This window comes from Erpetoichthys calabaricus, chromosome 12 (assembly GCF_900747795.2).
Source record: "Erpetoichthys calabaricus chromosome 12, fErpCal1.3, whole genome shotgun sequence".
In the NCBI taxonomy this organism is placed as follows: domain Eukaryota; kingdom Metazoa; phylum Chordata; class Cladistia; order Polypteriformes; family Polypteridae; genus Erpetoichthys; species Erpetoichthys calabaricus.
The window spans coordinates 151,880,143-151,900,020 of record NC_041405.2 but is presented as its reverse complement, the minus strand read 5'-3'; the positions used below and the strand labels follow the sequence as shown (position 1 = coordinate 151,900,020).

The window sequence follows — 19,878 nt, the reverse complement described above, 5'->3', positions numbered from 1 at the left end:
TAAGTAAACCTCTCGATGAGGTCGACACTCTCTCCGCAGACAGACACACTGTTGATGGCCGTGCCCAAGAGGTCATTAAAGGACTGGATCTTGGTTTTTATCAGGACACTCACAAGCTCAAACAGTAATAGGAATAATAATAATAGCAGCTTACTACTCAAAATGGATAAAGCCCAGACTCGAACCCGCAACCTCTTGATTACTAGGCAACAGTTCTTACTTCTGCACCAGCCAAGCAGACAGTTCGAGTTTGTGTTGATTGATATTTGGGCTTGGGTTTTTACTCATTGATAGCAACATGTAAATTGAATGATTTCTTTTTCTTTGGTTATATTTTTGAATAGAGGTGCCCTTGTTCTGTTCTACTTTATGTGAATGTGTTTATTTGATATTTGGACTTCCGTCTTCACACATTATACACTTCACGTCAGAATTTTGTCATTATTACTATAATATGACGAAAGTTTGTTTGTTATGTGTTCAACATTTCTTGCCTCGCATTTCCTGTCATCCTACATTTATACAGATCGTTGTAGACACGGAACACACATGAAATGTATGTATTGCAAATAATGATATATTATTTACCCAATACAATTCTGGACACCTCACACCCAGATAAACAGACTTGAGGTCTGACAATTTAGTGTCTGATTTGACTGCAACTGCCTCGGTTGGGGATGAATGAGCAGGCTGCCTGCTGCTTGTGCTGATTGACACATTTGCAAAACAAAGACGCTGATGAAGAGGTGCAAATGTATTTAAGGTGGCCCGGCATTACGCCTTTTTTTGGAGGCTTCAGTGATTCTAATGTTAAACGAGATAGATGTGCTCGATAAAAGATTTTAAGGTGAATAATTGTATGCTTTGCGCATATGGAGCTAGAATGAATTCTGAAAATGGCTGTCTTCCACTCCTTTTCTGAAATGATAAGAAAGAGATCCTTCTCCAGGATCTTTGAAAGGAAGGGACATTAAAATGTTTTTATATATTATAGAAATGCTGCCTGAGTCTTCAAGACTAACCAATATTTCTTCTGGAATAGAAGTAGATGAGGAAGATTGGGCAGATTCCATTTAGCAAAGTTTCAGCAGTGGAAAAAATGTGTTGATGGGAAGTAAAATTTGAAGTGTAATTGTTTGTAGGAAGCAAAGACATTCTCTAAATCATTTAAACCCGTACGTTGTCCAAATATTAAAAACTGAGTAAGTTTTAGAGGGTGCATAAAGGTTGTTATCGTGTAAAGGTGCAACAGATAAAAGCTTCTCTATCTTGTAGTGCTTCCTACATTAGTTCATATTCTGAGTGAATGAAGGACAATTGGGTTGTGAGTATATTGACAATACTTTGTACACTGCCTGGCCAAAAAAAAGTCGCCACCTGGATTTAACTAAGCAAATAGGTACGAGCCTCCTATTGGGTAATTACTGCATGGGTGATTATCTTTCAGCTGGCAACAAGTTATTTAACCCCAACTGGCACAATGAGTTGCTTCTCATTTCTTAAACAACCATGTCGAAAGACACATCTCGTGGTCGTGGAAAAGATGTTAGTCTGTTTGAGAAGGGTCAAATCATTGTCATGCATCAAGCAGAGAAAACATCTAAGGAGATTGCAGAAACTACTAAAATTGGGTTAAGAACTGTCCAACGCATTATTAAAAACTGGAAGGATAGTGGGGACCCATCGTCTTCGAAGAAGAAATGTGGCCGGAAAAAAATCCTGAATGATCGTGATCGGCGATCACTTAAACGTTTGGTGAAATCAAATCGAAGAAAAACAACAGTAGAACTCGGGTCTATGTTTAATAGTGAAAGTAAGAGCATCTCCACACGCACAATGCGAAGGGAACTCAAGGGATAGGGACTGAACAGCTGTGTAGCCGTAAGAAAACCACTAATCAGTGAGGCAAACCGGAAACAAAGGCTTCAATTTGCTAGGGAGCATGAAGATTGGACTCTGAAGCAATGGAAAAAGGTCATGTGGTCTGATGAGTCCAGATTTACCCTGTTCCAGAGTGATGGGTGCATCAGGGTAAGAAGAGAGGCAGATGAAGTGATGCACCCATCATGCAAGATCTTGGTGAAAAATTAATGCAACACTGGATGGAACTAAATCTTGTGACATTGCAGAAGCTTATCGAAACAATGCCACAGCGAATGTGTGCCGTAATCAAAGCTAAAGGTGGTCCAACGAAATATTAGAGTGTGTGACCTTTTTTTTGGGTGGCGACTTTTTTTTTGGCCAGGCAGTTTGTTTACTGGGATACAAAGTAAGGAATATAAAGAAGTTCTGTAGGATTTATTTCTGTTGCAAACCTGGCTTGTGTGTGTTTATTTGCCGCCTAATAAAAAAGTAATAAAATTGAAAGTTAGGTAGTGCCATGCCACCTTCTGCTTTTGGATCTATGGATGTTTCGGATTCCAAATAAATGAGGCTATGATTGAATCTGTTTTCTTAAAAATGATACTGTTAATATATATGGGGATGCTTTGAAATAGAAAAAGTAGCTTGGGAAGGATATTAATCTTGACGGTGTTGATTCTCTCCACCAAAGTGAGATGGAGTGTAGACCATATATGCATGTCTTGTTTAAGTTTTTACATGCAGACAGCAAAATTTTGTTTTTCCCAAAAAACATGATAACTACTTATCATAGATGTAGTTATCATCACTGTTTAATTGAAGCTCCTTCCAAAGACCTGCCTTTTTGGTTATGTTCCACTCATCCTCCCTGTATTTGCTGATTATTTTCCCTTACTGTTTTTAAATGTTGAGCCAAATGCTGTGCTGAATTTGAAGTGAGAAGTTGGAATTTCCAAGTTTCTAGTCAGAATTTTCAACTGGAACTCCCCCACAAGTTGGATTTCCTATTTAGAAACCCAAGGCTGGTCTGTCAAGTCTGAGTTTGCCCGACTTCATATCATAACTTAAGCCCCAAATGGCGACATACACCATAAACTTTAATAAACTTTGTAGTATTGTACTCTTTACAAGCACTTTACAAGTCTCATTAAATCAGTCGTACACACAGTCCTGTCCAACTTCTATCTGTGGACATGTCGCTACAGTATTTGGATGTGCACAATACCGCATAATGCATTGTTATCAACTGCTATTTACTTCGATGGAGGAAGCACAACATAGGTTTTCCTGAGTTTGTCCATATTGGTTTTCCGAATGCTTTACTGGAACGCACTCAACTTGGGTGTGATGTCATTCCCAGCTCCGACATCACACTTCCAAGTCAATTGGAAATAGGTATAAGGTTCAAGGAAGATAAACTGAGGCTACTCCGCAATATGGTAGCAAACCCTAGGTTACTTATTATTGTCATCTAAAACTTCTTAAATTCCATCAGTGTTCCCTCTGGACGATTCTACGTATCAACTGGAAGAATCATGTCACCGCTACCAGCATTTTCACCAGAATTAAGCCATGAACCCACTGGATGGCCCACTGTGTAAGAATGCCCTACTTTTACCTCCCCATACAAGTCTTCTACTCCTAGCAAAGCCAAGGACACAGGAAGTGGTGCCAACTGACCATCAGTGCCTACATTACAAAAGGCCAGGTCAACATCACTGTGGTCAACCCTATGGCAGCACCTGTTTCATCAAGCTGCATTTCATAACAAGGACAAATGAATGATGGAAGGTGAGGAACGAGGTTTGTGGAGGCCACACTCAAGTGAAACTTCAGGCCCCTATTATCCCTAAAAGTCCTTAGCCATCTGAGGTCACAAATACTTTCTCAAAAGTCTTTCAAAACAAAAATATTTCTCAATTATATTCCAACAAAAGGCAGTAAATTTAACACAATGGTAGTGTGATCTGTCCATAAAGTCCCTTCATACAAATTCAAGAAGTAGTCCCCAATATTTCCGTTCAACCTTTAATTCCACCTACCTCTGCCATGCGCTGGTCTTCCTCGATGGGAACAAACTTATCATGCATGCCATGTACCAGCAGAATTGGCACAGTCAGCTCAGCGTGATAAACCTCGTCACCCTCCGGCCAGTACTGACCACTCATCATGGCCCGCAGAACAAAGGAGGAGACATTGAAAGCATTGCCCTCTTTAAGCAGCTGCTTCTCTTTGGCACCTTGTCGAGCAAATCCTGCCCTGTGGAATAAATAAGTGAAAGTTAATTCATCTCATAATTTGCATATTGTTCTTCACCAAATTGTTTCATTTTGTTACTCTTCTAGGAATTCATTTATCTGTGTGACAAAGTATGCCACTTTCTAATCCAAGTGGACTTCACTATACAGAAGGTGCTCAGCTGGCTCTAGAGGGGTCCGTTTAGTCAACTGTGAGCCCATGGTGGAGGTGCGCCATGCAAGACTTGCAGAGATAAAACCCAAAATACACAGTAGCAATTCTACAGTTGTCGGCCACTTTATTAGGTATGTCTGTTCAACTGCTTGTTAGCTCAAATCTCTAATCAGACAGTCACATGACAGCAACTCAATGCACTTAGGCCTGTAGACATTGTCAAGATGACCTACTGAAGTTCAAACTGAGCATCAGAATGGGGAAGAAAGATGACTGAAGTGACTTTGAATGTGGCATGGTGGTTGAAGCCAGACAGGCCGGTCTGAATATTTCAGAAACTGCTGATCTCCTGGGATTTTTGCGCACATCCATCTCTAGGGTTTACAGAGAATGGTCTGAAAAAGGGGAAAATATCCAGTGAGTGGCAGTTCTCTGGACCTTGTGGATGCCAGAGGTCAGAGGAGAATGGTCAGACTGGTTTGAGTGGATAGAAAGGCAACAGTCACTCAAATAAGCACTCATTACAACTGAGGAATGCAGAAGAGCATCTCTGAATGCATAACATGCCGAACCTTGAAGCAAGTGGGCTACAGCAGCAGGAGACCACACCGGGTGCCACTCCTGTCAGCTAAGAACAGGCAACTGAGGCTACAATTCACACGGGCTCATCATAACTGTATAATAGAAGATTGGAAAAACGTTGTCTGGTCTGACGAGTCTCGATTTCTGCTGCAACATTTGGATGGTAGGGGCAGAATTTGGTGTCAACAGCATGAAAACATGAATCCATCCTGCCTTGTATCAATGGTTCAGCCTGGTGGTGGTGGTGTAATGATGTGGGGGATTTTTTCTTGGTTCACTTTGGGACCCTTAGTACAACTGAGCATCGTTTAAATGCCACAGCCTACCTGAGTGTTGTTGCTGAACATGTCCACTCTTTATGACCACAGTCTACTCATCTTCTGATGGCTCCTTCCTGCTGGATAACCCGCCATGTCACAAAGCTCAGATCATCTCAGACTGGTGTCTTGAACGTGACAAGGATTTCACTGGCCTCCGCAGTTCCCAGATCTCAATCCAGTAGAGCACCTTTGGGATGTGATGGAACGGGAGATTCACATCATGGTTGTGCAGCCGAGAAATCTGCAGCAACTGCGTGATGCTATCATTGCAATATGAACCTGAACCCTTGAGGAATTTTACAACACCTTGTTGAATCTGTGCCACGAAAAATTACGGCAGTTCTGAAGGCAAAAGGGGGTCCAACCAGGGACTAGCATGGTGTGCCTAGTAAAGTGGCCGGTGGGTGTACTTCACAGCTGGTTTGGAAATTCCAGCAAATGTCCCCAAAAGGAGCTGGAAGTTGATCAATTTTGCTCCACCTGTCACTTACGGTACTTTACCTTCCTCAGGTCAGCTGATCAGAATGCTAGACTGGAGGCCATCAGGTCTCTAGTGCTTTGAGGATATGCATTTTTATGCCAGTATTAGTGCATTTCTTGACACTTGGTTGATCTACAAGTACCCAAGCATTCGTTTTTTGACCATACAGTTTTCCCTTATTTTTCCATTTTTGTTAATAAGTTCTTCATTTGTTAAGAATCTTTGTGGTCATGTCCATTATGTATTCTTTATTTTTTTCATTATTTACTCCCTTTGGAATATAAGGTGCCAATGACTTTTCTAGACCTCAAGATTTGGAGCTGATTTAATTTCAGCCCTCTGCTGTCTTTTGTTACTTTATAGGGTAAAGGTGTCACTCCTTCTTCCCCAAGAGTTTAGGTGCTGAAGTTCTCTTTTTGAAGTCATGGCTTCTCGTACTCATCAGACTACTGGCACACATGTCTTGCTTGACAGACTGGGTCTTGGCTTCTGTTCCGCAAATGGAAGAGTTTGTCGAATTCATCTCTCCAAACAAGATGCTCATAGCTTTTTGGTTCAGTGATCAGGATTCAGATGTTTTCAGTCATTTTGGGCGAGGTCCCCGTCCCAGAGACAATCCCTGAACTTCTCACAACTTGCCATTCTGTTGTTTCCTCTCGCTACTTTGAGAGGTAGGGTGCATGTGGTTTTAAAGGAAGGTTGAACGTTCACCTAATCAGATTAAAGTCACTTCCAGCTACAAAATCAGCGTCTTTTAATAGGTGGGTTCTTCTGTCCATCTTAGTTCTCATCCCTTGAGTTATAGGCCTTTGCTTTGCTCGAGTGGTGGAGTGGTGGCTCTGAGGTAGGGATCTGGACTGGTAACCGGAAGGTTATCGGTTGAAATCCCATAAACACCAGAAGTGACTCTACTCCGTTGGGCCCATGAGCAAGGCCCTTAACCTGCAATTGCTTCGTCCCGAGTATAACGTTAATCTGCATCCAGCCCTGAAAAACCTGGGGGTTGGTGGCTGTAATCAGAATCTAAGTTTAATGTCACTGTGCTCTGTGCAAATATTTGAAATTTGTTTTTCTTCTTACATGTACAGCTGAACCAGATTTAGTACAAAGGGGCTCAGCATTTAGGCTAAGCATAGGATAAGATAGACAAAGACAAATGGGTAACGTGCACTATTTCTGTGTGTCAAAGTCAGCATGATATTGAATCCTCTCTTTGCCTTGTTTGGAATGGCATGATTTACCTAAGTAAGGGCCAGCACATGGAGAAAGAGTATAAAGCCTTGGAACATTGCCCGGCACACCTTTGAAGCCGACGGACGGATGGGAGATGCCGTCATCCGATCCTGAAAATCCTTCTAGCGCAGCGACGAAAATGGCAGACTCTGCGCAAAATCTTGTCATTGGCTTCCTGTCCGTTATGCCCCATAAATATATCTTCATTAAAGAAAGCTAAGTTATTTCTCCTCTATGATTTCTTACCGCTGTATCACTAAGGGAGGGGTTTCGCCTTTTTATATTATATCTGTATCGTTTTGGGTTCTGTACCATGCCGCAATTAAAAAAGAACTTACTCCAACCAGGGAGCTAGCTCCCCCTGCTGGATAGAGTGGCAGAATTGACACTCCAGCCACCATAAAAAAAAAGCCTCCCACTGGTTCCATTCCACCTGATCTGGTGTGTTGCTGAGGTGTCACCCGTTACATGGCTGCACTCGGGTCCTAATCTGGGATCCTGAGTTGATTTGTCATGTGGTGGGTGCGGCAATGCGCTGTATCAGCGCCCGCTCCTAACCTCTGTCTCTCTCCTCTTTGCTTGAGTCCATTTAGTGTCTTCTGGCTCAAAATATCTACAGAAAGGTCACTGGAGAAATGTCAGGTCACCTCTGATCTACACCTTTGTTATCAAATGACATCCAGGCTCGAGTTCAGTCCCTTATTTGCAATGGAAGTGGAGAGGGTTTTGTGCAGCTGGATGCCTGCATCCCTGTTATATCTGTTTTCTTAACAGGCCTGGTGTGCCACTAAAACCTAGCATAATGGCCGATGCCCACTTTGTCCTGCAACATCGTAAACACTGCTGCCGGTGTTTTCAGAAGTATTCATTTTATTGGGTTGAAAATGCACCGTGGTAGTGTGGGCAAAAGTTGAAAATGGATTCTTATGTCTACTTTTTTTTTTTGTTAAATGAAAACGCAGAAGTGTGAACGTAGCCTTAGTAGTGCTGAGGGCTCGACGATGGCTTAAAGCAGAGCGTGCTTTTGCAACAGTGGCCCTTAGGCTCATGTCAGGTCTGCAACAACCCAGGCTAAAAATCCATCTTTTCTCCTTGGCGTTGTGGCAAATGACTGAGGGTGGTACCCAGCTGGGACGCCCGGAAGGACCGGAGGAGGGATTACGCCTCCTCCAGACCACGACGGGGCGACTGTCCTGGTGGCTATTCGGACCATGGGAAAGGAGCTCAGAAGCTCAACCCTATAGGGGTCCGGAAGTGCTGGGGGGGAAGAAGACCAGGGACACCCGGAGAACTTCCGGGTGCACAGCCGGCACTTCCGCCACACCAGGGAGTGCCAGCAGGCGCTCATTGGGAGGCACCTGGAGCACATCCGGGTGGGTATAAAAGGGGCCGCCTCCCACCATTCGATGGCTGGAGTCGAGAGGAAGAGAGACAGAGCTCGGGAGGAGAGGAGTGGAGGCGGACGTAGTGAAAGAGGCATCGTGGTGAGGCCTGGACTTTGGGGGAGTTCTGGGTTGTGTGCTGTGTCACTTGTAAATAGTATTGTGTAAATACATTTTTGTGGTGCTTAAAACGATGTCTACCTGTCTGTGTCTGGGCCATCTTCCACAGTGTTTAATTAGAATCGGTTCTTTTAATATTTTTATTGAGTTCTGTTTTTTGTTTAACTTTATCCTGTCCTGCAGTGTAGTTCTTTTTACCTTTATTTATTTTAATGTGCAGCACTTTGGTCAACACAGGGCAGCAGTAAGGAGACCAGGGTTCACGACTCGGGCCCTCCTTGCATGGAGTTTGCATGTTCTCCCCATGTCTGCATGTACTCCAGTTTCCTCCGACTGTCCAAAGACATGCAGGTTAGTTGAAATGGCGACGGCAAGTTGTTCCTAGTGTGTGTTTGGTGTCTGTGTGTGTGTTCACCCTGCGATGGACTGGCATCCTGTTCAGGTTTTTTTCTTACCTTGTCCCCTATGCTAGCTGGGATAGACTCCAGCAGCCCATTGCAATCCTGGTCTAGATTAAGCGGGTTAGAAAATGACATGACTTTCGTTGTTTTTAACACACTTTACAAATAAAGGAAACTTACAGTAATACAATTTATAAAACCAAATAGACTGAGGATTGCACAAACATCAGGCTCCACAGGATGGAGTTCCCACCAGGTGTTCCTGTAGAAAAAGTAAGCATCCCACAATATAATTCCACCAGTTGCCTAGACGTAGATCCAGCAGTCAGACTAAATCTCAAGTTGCACTTGAACCTGGAGTCACCAGGAGAGTTTGAATCCAAGGCCCTGTTAGCATAAAGATTGAGTTAAAGAGAGAGCCAGAAGTTTAGAAGAGGAGAACTTTAGGGCAGTTGGCTTGTGGGCAAGCAGGAAAACCACTACACTGGGCAGATAGGGAGTCGAGACAAATGTTGGCAGGTACATGCTGCCCGTCAGATTTTGTTTTATCTTCCTGTTTGCTTTGTGCATCCCTGCCTTGTCTGTTAGTTTTAATTCATCCATGTTGCTCTCTTTGGTTTTGGATCTAAGCATAGGTAGATGCCACAAGGGCACTCATCTGAGGCTCTGACTGGAAAGTACAAACTTGTTTATCAGGCTTGTTAGAATCTCTCCAAGGATTCAGAGCAAATGCCAAGAAAAGAAAAGAAAAACATAAAGGATTAGCCACTTACTTAAGGAAGCTCCAGGCCAGGCAGGGTGACAGGCAATGAAGGACGCAGGTAGGCAAGTTGAAAATGGAGCAAAGGCTTGGCTCCAGGGCTGTGGGACCGCCACCATTTATCATTACTACTTTGTGGACCAGGTCTGGGTATTCGTGTGCCAGAAATGTGCAGAAGGATACCCTGTGCCAAAAAAAAAAAAAAAGACAATAAGTGAAGAGCCAAACAAACCAAATCAAAAATAAGTCGGTACAAGTAAACACTTCACCGGCCTCGCTTTCCACACTTATGCTTATTCCTTTAGCCCAGAAGAGTCTTGCAACTTCCGATTTATGTTTGTCAACCTCCTGAGTGGCTTCACCGCTAATCTGAAGATTTTGGGCTGTAAAGGCTGCCTTTCCAACTCTCTTATCTTTCTATCTCCTCCCTAGCCTGGTTTTGTAAAGATTACCCAAGGCACTTTCCCACTGCAAGAACATTTCTCAGAAATCCGGGATGTTTTAGAAACTCCAGAACTTTTATAGCAATCCTACTGCAGGAACTTCAGCCATTTTGTAGTTCCTAGACTTTTTTTTTTCCTACTCCAGGGTGTGTACTTTTCGTTCAACCAGGAGCCATCTTGGATGTGGCTCAGGCATTGAGTTATGCTGATTGGTTGACCACAAGAACTGGTGTCACTTTACAAATCTGTTAATAGTGAGGACTTAGTAGAGTTATCAGTGAAGGTGGACAGCCACACTTCGCATCTTACCACTCTTCATCACTGCCTACATGGTGTGCTGCACCATGTATTACACGGAAGCCATAAGTCAGCCGTGAACTCCCGAACACACCACACCACTCTTCACTGCATTAAAGCAAGATGTCCCCCCCTAAACTTTCTAAAGCACCTAACATTGCACCGCATGATTCCTCATTGCCACCTCCATGTTGTGCCATGCCATCCCTTGCATCAAAGCCATAACTCGGCCGTGAACGCCCAAACGCACCTCATTTTGCACTGCACTACTCTTCTTAGCTGCCTACATGGTGTGCTACGCCATGTATTACATGGAAGCCATAAGTCGGCCGTGAACTCCCGAATGCACCGCACCACTCTTCACTGCATCAAAGCAAGATGTCCCCCCTAAACTTTCAAAAGCACGTCACTTTGCACCGCATGATTCCTCATTGCCACCTCCATTGTGTGCCATGCCATCCCTTGCATCGAAGCCATAACTCGGCCATGAACTCCCAAACGCACCTCACTTTGCACCGCACCACTCTTCATAGCTGCCTACATGGTGTGCTGCGCCATTTATTACACGGAAGCCATAAGTCAGCCGTGAATTCCCGAACACACCGCACCACTCTTCATAGCTGCACTATGCAGTGCATCATAGCAAGACGTCCCTCCACTAAACTTTCGAAAGCGCTTCACTTTGCACCGCATCACCCCTCATTTGCCGCCTTCATGGTGTGCCATGCTATGCGCTGCATTAAAGCCATAAGTGCCCCACGAACTACCAAGAACATTTCTCAGGAATACAGGATGTTTTAGAAACTGAGGAACTTTTGTAGCAGTTCCACTGCAGGAAAGTCAGCCATTTTGTATTTCCTAGTCGTCTCGATGCATGCTCAATAATCCAGGTAAGGAAATCCTAGAAATTTGATTCTGTTCATCTGGACAAAGTTTTTAAGTGGGAGAAATATTTCGAGACTTATCCAAGTCTCTTCCTCAGTCTCAATTGACTGCAGGTTTCCCCAACCTTATAAACAGTACCTTTGCTTAATCACAGAGACTAGCACCATTGACAAAGGGCCAGTTGATCAGTGATATGCAAATTGTCCACTGATTAGTAGACGTGTGAACCATTCATAGAGGGTTGAGGAATGGCTGCAATCACAGCATTGTAAGATGGCGGCAGATGTACCCTTAGGCCCCCTCCTCTGTTCAGAGATGGTCGTTCCTTTTTCACATAAATGGCCTCCTTGATTCCTCTCTCAAACCAGCGCTCCTCCCTGTCCAGGATGTGCACCTCTTCATCTTTAAAGGAGTGACCACTACGCCAAAGATTGGTCCATCCCAAGGATCGGGTCCCACGGCACAAACAGAGTAACATAGTTTACGCAGTTAAGTGCCAGGAGGAGTGCCGTGAATTGTACATCGGGGAAACCAAGCAGCCACTGGCTAAGCGCATGTCACAACACAGAAGAGCTTCCTCGTCAGGCCAGGACTCCGCAGTCTATTTACATCTACAGGATAGTGGTCACTCCTAATAATTATCAGTGAGGTGGACAGCCACACTTTGCACCTCACCACTCTTATTAGCGGCCTCCATGGTGTGCCACGCCACGTATTGCATTGAAGCCATAAGTCGGTCATGAACTCCCAAACGCACCGCACCACTCTTCACTGCATCAAAGCAAGATGTCCCTCCCCCTAAACTTTTAAAAGCACCTCACTTTGCACCGCATGATTCCTCATTGCCACCTCCATGGTGTGTCATGCCATGCACTGCATCAAAGCCATAAGTGCCCCACAAACTACCAAGAACACTTCTCAGGAATACAGGATTTTTTAGAAACTCAGGAACTTTTTTGTAGCAATCCCACTGCAGGAACGTCAGCCATTTTGTATTTCCTAGTCTTTTTTTATTCCCTACTCCAGGGTGTGTACAGTAATCCCTCCTCCATCGCGGGGGTTGCGTTCCAGAGCCACCCGTGAAATAAGAAAATCCGCGAAGCAAAAACCATATGTTTATATGGTTATTTTTATATTGTCATGCTTGGGTCACAGATTTGCGCAGAAACACAAGAGGTTGTAGAGAGACAGGAACGTTATTCAAACACTGCAAACAAACATTTGTCTCTTTTTCAAAAGTTTAAACTGCTCCATGACAAGACAGAGATGACAGTTCCGTCTCACAATTAAAAGAATGCAAACATATCTTCCTCTTCAAAGGAGTGCGCATCAGGAGCAGAGACAGAAAGAGATAGGAAAGCAAACAAATCAATAGGGCTGTTTGGCTTTTAAGTATGCGAAGCACCGCCGGTACAAAGCTGTTGAAGGCGGCAGCTCACACCCCCTCCGTCAGGAGCAGACAGAGAGAGAGAGAGAGAGAGAGAAAAACAAACAATCAAAAATCAATACGTGCCCTTCGAGCTTTTAAGTATGCGAAGCACCGTGCAGCATGTCGCTTCATGAAGGTAGCAACGTGAAGATAATCTTTCAGCATTTTTAGACGAGCGTCCGTATCGTCTAGGGGTGCGAACAGCCCCCCTGCTCACACCCCCTACGTCAGGATCAGAGAATGTCAGCGCAAGAGAGAGAGAGAGAAAAGTAAGTTGGGTAGCTTCTCAGCCATCTGCCAATAGCGTCCCTTGTATGAAATCAACTGGGCAAACCAACTGAGGAAGCATGTACCAGAAATTAAAAGACCCATTGTCCTCAGAAATCCGCGAACCAGCAAAAAATCCGCGATATAAATTTAAATATGCTTACATATAAAATCCGCAATAGAGTGAAGCCGCGAAAGGCGAAGCGCGATATAGCGAGGGATCACTGTACTTTTCATTTAACCAGGAGCCATCTTGGATGTGGCTCAGGCAATGAATTAAGCTGACTGGTTGACCACAAGCACTGGTGCCACTTTACAAATCTGTTAATAGTGTAAAGGACAGCCGGGTCCCATGCCCGGCAGGGACGCCTCTGCTACATCTGTTCCGGGGGAGCAGCCATGGACTGTTCAACACCTCCCCCGGGATGCTTGTTGGCAGCCTCCCTGGCAGCCAATGACTCCCCAACCCGGCGCATGGCTCCATGGGAGATGGAATCCTCCACAGCCTGGTTGGGGGCTCGGATGGCCGCCAGGGGGAGCTGCGTGGAGTCAGCAGCCTGGCTGGTCATACCTTCAGCCCCACCCGGAAGGGCAATTAGGACCAGGTGGCCAAGCACCTGGACCGCTTCCGGGTGGGATATAAAAAAGGCCAGCCACCACCACTCGGAGCCAGAGTTGGGAGGAAGGAGGACAAAGCTTGTGGTGGAGTGGTGGGAGAGAAAGAGTGAGTTATTGTGTGGTGGAGAAAGAGGTGCTTTCGAGACTGTGTATTACCTGTGGGTCACGGGGAAGATGTGCGCCCACGGGTGAAGAAGAAAATAAAGCTCTTGTGTTTTATAGCGCCTCTGTGTCGTTCTGTGCCGGGTCGGGCACTATATAGCGCTCTCTTTTACAATAGTTTGGACTTAGTAGAGATATCAGTGAGGTGGACAACCACACTTCGCACCTCACCACTCTTCATAGCGGCCTCCATGGTGTGCCATGCCACGTATTGCATTGAAGCCATAAGTCAGTCGTGAACTCCCAAATGCACCGCACCACTCTTCACTGCATCAAAGCAAGATGCCCCCCCGCAAAACTTTCAAAAGCTCCTCACTTTGCACTGCATCACTCCTCATTGAAGCCTCCATGGTGTGCCATGCTATGCACTGCATCAAAGCCATAAGTGCCCCGTGAACTACCAACTGCGCCTCACTTTGCACCACGTTACTTTCCATTGCATGTCAAATATTTTACATAAAGGGTACAGGTCTGGTTGTGCGGTGGGAGCACAAAACATACAGAAGTGGCCCAGGGACCATCATAAAGGAACTCATTGGATCCTGAAAGCAAAGTTACTGTAGTAGGTAGGTAGTAGGAAATTGTGAATTTCCCCTTGGGATTAATAAAGTATCTATCTATCTATCTATCTATCTATCTATCTATCTATCTATCTATCTATCTATCTATCTATCTATCTATCTATCTATCTATCTAGGAAACCACCTCAAGACAAAAAAAAAGATCCATCTGGCTGAATAAAAAAGCAGGGCTAAAGCAGGATGACATTAGCACAATTCATGCCAGCCAAAGGTAACTACCAGTGTAGAGATGGGTTGATTTCATTCGTTTGGTAGAGTTTAGAGTAAATGTGCCTTATAAAAATATTAACCCTCTTGGATGTTTTCACATATTATTATTATACAACAATGAATCACAATGGATTTAATTTGGGCATTTTCACATTCATCAACAGAAAAGGACTCTTGAATATCAAAATAAAAACATACGGTAACGGTCAAAACTTTGGACACACCCAGAAATGTTCAATTTTTTGATAGAAATGCTACCTTTTTTTTAATTATGATGCCAAATTGATTTTAATAATACAAATGAGACATTATTAAGTTTGCTAATAGCTATTAATGATTGAAATGAGTGATTTTTTTACTTCAATATTCACATAAGACTGCAAACCCCCATTTCCAGTCAAGCCATTTCTTCAGTGTCCTAATGGTAAACTCCCTTAGTGATACCCTTAATTTGTCAGTCAGTCATCGTCTAACTTGCTTCATCCTAAATAGGGTCGTAGGGGGTGCTGGAGCCTATCCCAGCTAGCATAGGGTGCAAGGCAGGAACAAACCCTGGACAGGGCGCCAGTCCATCGGAGGGTAAACAAACGCACACTCCACTCACACCCTAATGCCAATTCACCCAACTTGCATGTCTTTGGATTGTGGGAGAAAACCGGAGCACCCAGAGAAAACCCATGCAGACACGGAGAGAACATGCAAACTCCACACAGGGGGGACCAAAGATGCAAACCCTGGCGTTGTTAATGTAAGGCAGCAGCACTGCCACTGTGCCACATTTATCCTTAATCAGTCATGTATAAATGCCAATTGGTTACTAGAGAAACCTTTGTCATTGCATTAGCATTATTGAAACCTGTTATTCTGTTCGCATGGGTTACAAGGTGCTGCCCTGCCTAAAGTTCAAATAAAGTTCAGTTCTGGGTTGCCCCCGAATGAAGGTTATAGCATGTGACAGATTGACAAGAAACTAAAGATTTCATACTAAGGTATCTATGAGAGAACAGGGTGAATCAGATCTGACCAGGACAGAGGAAGAAGGGGAAGGCCCAGTTGGACAGCTGCATAAGAAGATAAAAACATCAGTGTGTGGTGTGGAAAACAAACTTCTTACAGGTCCTCAGTTAGCTTCCATGAATTCATGACAGTTTACCAGTGTCGTCTGCAACAGAGGAAAGACAGCTCTAGGATGCTGACCATAATTTGCTTTTCCAATCATCTTCCATCCAATGTCTGTGTTCTTTTGTCCATTTAAACTTTTTCTTTTATTTGCCAGTCTCCAATGTGGCCTTTTCTTTGAGATCCCTGCTTTAGATGGGGAGTATCAAACTCCAGTCCTGGTGGGCCGCAGTGGCTGCGGGTTTTCATTCTAACCCTTTTCTTCATTAGTGACCTACTAATTAGCTTCTTTTGAATTCATTTTAATTGACTTGCTCTTGAAGACTCAGACCCCTTAATTGTTTCTTTTTCCTTAATTAACAGTCAAACAACATTGAGTTACAAAATGAATGGAAATGTGACCAGCAAGCTGTGTCCATCTTACAATATCTGAAAATAAAAAGGGCGGAGGTCTCGGGAATGCTGATCTGCTCAGATCCACAAAACATTTGAACAGCGCTGCTCTTAGTAAAAAGAAAATCTACAATTTCAGAAATATCTGCTATTGCACAATGAGAGCAGCCACAAGCCTTGGAATTAAAGAACGTGTTTAATTAACAACAACACTCGGCACCTAATTAAGCAACTGATTGGAGTGAAATTGGTTGGAGTTTGAGGCCCTGACTGAGTTGGTCTTCTTTTGGCTCCCTCACCTCACATGTCATTTCTGTTTAAGGAAAGAAATAAAGCAATTCAGAGGAACGATAAAGAAATTCCGGGGAACAAATCTTAAAAAAAACATGTCAATTAAAATGAATTCAGAAGAAGTTAATTAGCAGCAAAAACATATCACTAATTAAGAAAGGGGTTAGAATGAAAACCTGCAGCCCTCCAGGGGCCTCATGTATAACGCCGTGCGTAGAACTCACACTATAACATGGCGTAAGCACAAAAGCGGGAATGTGCGTACGCACAGAAAAATCCAGATGCAGGAATCTGTACGTACGCAAACTTCCACGTTCATTCCGCTACATAAATCCCGATCTGCGTGAAAAGTAATGCGCGTGCACGCGCCTTCTGTCCCGTCCCAACTCCTCCCAGAATTACGCCTCTTTGAATATGCAAATCAATATAAATAGCCTTCTGTGAAAAGACGATGGGAAAAGCACGGGGGAAAATATAAGAATTTCAGCAAATACCAAGTGGAGGCAAAGGAAAAACGTACTATTTGTTGGTTTAAACAGTGATATTTATGGGAAAAATACTCTCGAGTTACAACCAACTTGAGTTACAATCAGCCCTCGCGAACGAATGGAGTTCGTAAGTCAAGGGTCCACTGTAGTTTTTTATTTTATAACCTCCTCTTTGATCGATCAGCTGCTGCCGTGCTGTGTGATCTGCATCTCGAGCGGCGCTTAAAACATTTAAAAGCCTGTACAGCAGCTGTCCTACTCTTTATCGTTTATTTCCGGCCCCGGGCGTGGTTAAATCTTTTGGCACAAAGTCTCGTCTCGTGGAACATGAGTTCTTGATATTTTTTAGCTTATAATTTAAAAATGGAATAAGAATCTGAAAATCTAACAACATCACTCATCATTAAATTTCGATAAATTCTGAAAAGAATGATACCAAACATATGTTTGTAGGTTTTAAAACAAGCCCGATTTAAAAAGTCACATAAAATCATTGCACAAAATTGTTGCAATTTTAGGCTTAGGATTTTATATATAGAGAGTAGATTTTGTTTCACTGTTACTGTTGCTCGTATGGATGCTGAACCTTTAACAGTTTCACAAGTCCTCTTTTGTCTGTGCTATGTTACGTCATCAGTGTGAGCCTCTCCCAGTGTTCATTGTGTTAACTGTGAGAGGAGGAATTTTACCGGCAGAGCTTGAGTACTCGTATGTTTTCTGTTTTAACATTTCAGCCATGTAACAGATAAAGGAGTTCGGTGTGGTTTCACTACCCTTTCCTGATGGTTTGCATGAAGCAGCACATTGTGAGTCACAGTGCAGAAGCTTCAGCGGTTAACTGGATTCAAAACCAGAGCACAGCAGTACAGTGTGTACAGTAAACACCAGTTACAATGGGATAACTTAGTCACATGAGATGGCATTTGCTTTCTTTCCTCCTGTGATCACCTTCATTTTTGTGGTGAGATCAATTGCCTTTTCTTCCTGTAATTCTAAGACAAATCTAACTAAACATAGTCGAAACTGCTGCAGTTAATAAACTGAGATCGAGATGAATCAGTCCCGTGGCGAAAACTGTCATTTGCCCGTGAGATGTGGTATCGGTCATCCAGTCGAATGGTCGTAAGATGTATAGATCATACGTTGACGACTCCCTGTACTTGTATACATCTCTGTATTATAAAAGGAAATCCTGAGATGAGACTTTCTTCGAGATAATTTCAGGTCCTGCGAGATGAAACTTTTTGCCAAGAGATTTTGACAAGTCCTGCCCTCCTCTCAAACATTTACAACCACGCCCACGGTCCTCTCACCTCTCATTCGTGTGAGCGCTATTGGCAGACACAGTTCCTGCAGGGTCGAAAATAAAAGACAAAGAGTAAAAGACAAGAACGTCATATGGAGGTTCAAAAACATTGGCGTGATACACAGAGCAGGTTAGAGATTATGAAAGTACTCAAATTCGAAAGTCTCAAAAAACTGATACTAAAGATCGCATTAGCGCAAACAAACTGAAATTATTACTCAGTGAAATAATAGAACAGCAAAAAGAGATTGAATATATAGACATAGGTGATATGACTGAAGTATGTAGATATTGTTCGGATTTAAACTTTAAGTCGTCTAATTTGTGTTGCCATCCGGGAAACGTAGTGTTTCTTCCCAATGAAGAGGAGTATCCGCAAAAATTAAAAGATTTGTTGTTTGGTGAAAGTGAAATCCACATACGTGAGCGGCAGAGACGTGAAATGGCTGATGCATAGCACAGGCTGGGGGGTTGGCGAGCGAAGCGAAAGTCAGAGAGATACTTTCACGTCCCACGAGATGAGACTTTGTAGCAAGAGATTTTACCATACCCGGGGCCGGAAATAAAAGACAAAGAGTAGATGACAAAGTAGAACATCGTAAAGAATTCAAAAACGTTGGTGTGATACACGTGCAGAGCAGGTTAGAAATATAATGGAAGTATGAAAATTGGAAAGTCTCAGAAAAATGATAGTAAAGATCGCGCTGGCACAACCAAACGGCAAATATTACTCAGTGAAATAACAGAACAGCAAAAAGACTTTAAGTCAGAGACTTGTAGATCGTCTAATTTGTGTTGCCATCAGGGAAAAGTAGTGTTTCTTCCCAATGAAGAGGCGTATCCGCGAGAATTAAAAGATTTGTTGTTTGATGAAAGTGAAATCAACATGCGCGAGCAGCAGAGACACGAAGTGGCTGACGAGTGAAGCAAGCAGGAGGCACAGCCCCCTAGTTTTACAGAACAAAATTAGAAATGCAACACTCTTAACGTTACACATACAATTTACATAAATGGAGAAAAGTAACGTACCACACAAGGATAATTGCTGGCTAGAGGAATTCCTTTAACGCAGTCCCACAACAGCCATTAATTCTAAAATGAGAAGCTGTAGGCATCTGAGGTGACCTACAAAACTGGATCTCAAATTGGTTAACCAGCAGGAGGCAAAGAGTACAGATAAGAGGAAAATGGGGTCATCGCTGGAGTGAGGTCAATAGTGGAGTCCCTCAGGGGTCTGTCCTTGGACCGTTATTTTATCTGATTTATATTAGCGACATTGATTCTGGTATAGTTAATAAACTTGCTGATAACACTAAAATTGGAACAATGGCAGACACTGAGGAGGTAGCAAAAAACAATTCAAGAAGACCTTGGCAAGTTTCAGAACTGGGCAAACACTTAGAAAATACAGATTAATGCAGAGAAGTGCAAAGTGCAGCACAAGAGAGAAAGACGATGAGGCGGTGGATTTTTAAAGGAAGCTTTAAGAGGCCGGGAGGATTGTGATCGCTTTGCGCGTCTGTTACTACATCATTTCCACAGGATTATGGAGTTTCTTTCTTTCTTTTTTTTTTTGAGATTTGTGTTCAGTATCCTGTGCCTTGATTGTTCACGTTTACAATTCCATGAGTTGACTACCTTCCACAAATACTTGATTACGAGAATGCGGATCCTAGCAATACAAAGACCCGACTGCAGTACCACCCGTAGCCAAACTGGGGCCACCCTCTGGAATCCATTACATTAGCATTTCTTATAAGAGCTTTAATTTGATATATATTAATAAATGATATATAAAAAAGTAGCACACATCACAAACTTAACTATTACTT

The 19,878-nt window shown here is 43.3% G+C and overlaps 1 protein-coding gene across 1 annotated transcript in view; it reads right to left on the bottom strand.

Annotated features, from left to right (window-relative positions):
- The window catches only part of abhd8b (abhydrolase domain containing 8b), a 67,844-nt gene that overhangs the window by 4,776 nt on the left and 43,190 nt on the right, over nucleotides 1-19,878 (bottom strand). The window contains exons 3-4 of the mRNA XM_028816574.2: nucleotides 9,571-9,741; nucleotides 3,909-4,125 (exon numbers count right to left, since the gene is read on the bottom strand). Of these exons, the coding sequence (XP_028672407.1) occupies nucleotides 3,909-4,125; nucleotides 9,571-9,741 (388 nt within the window). The remainder of the gene's footprint in view (nucleotides 1-3,908; nucleotides 4,126-9,570; nucleotides 9,742-19,878) is intronic.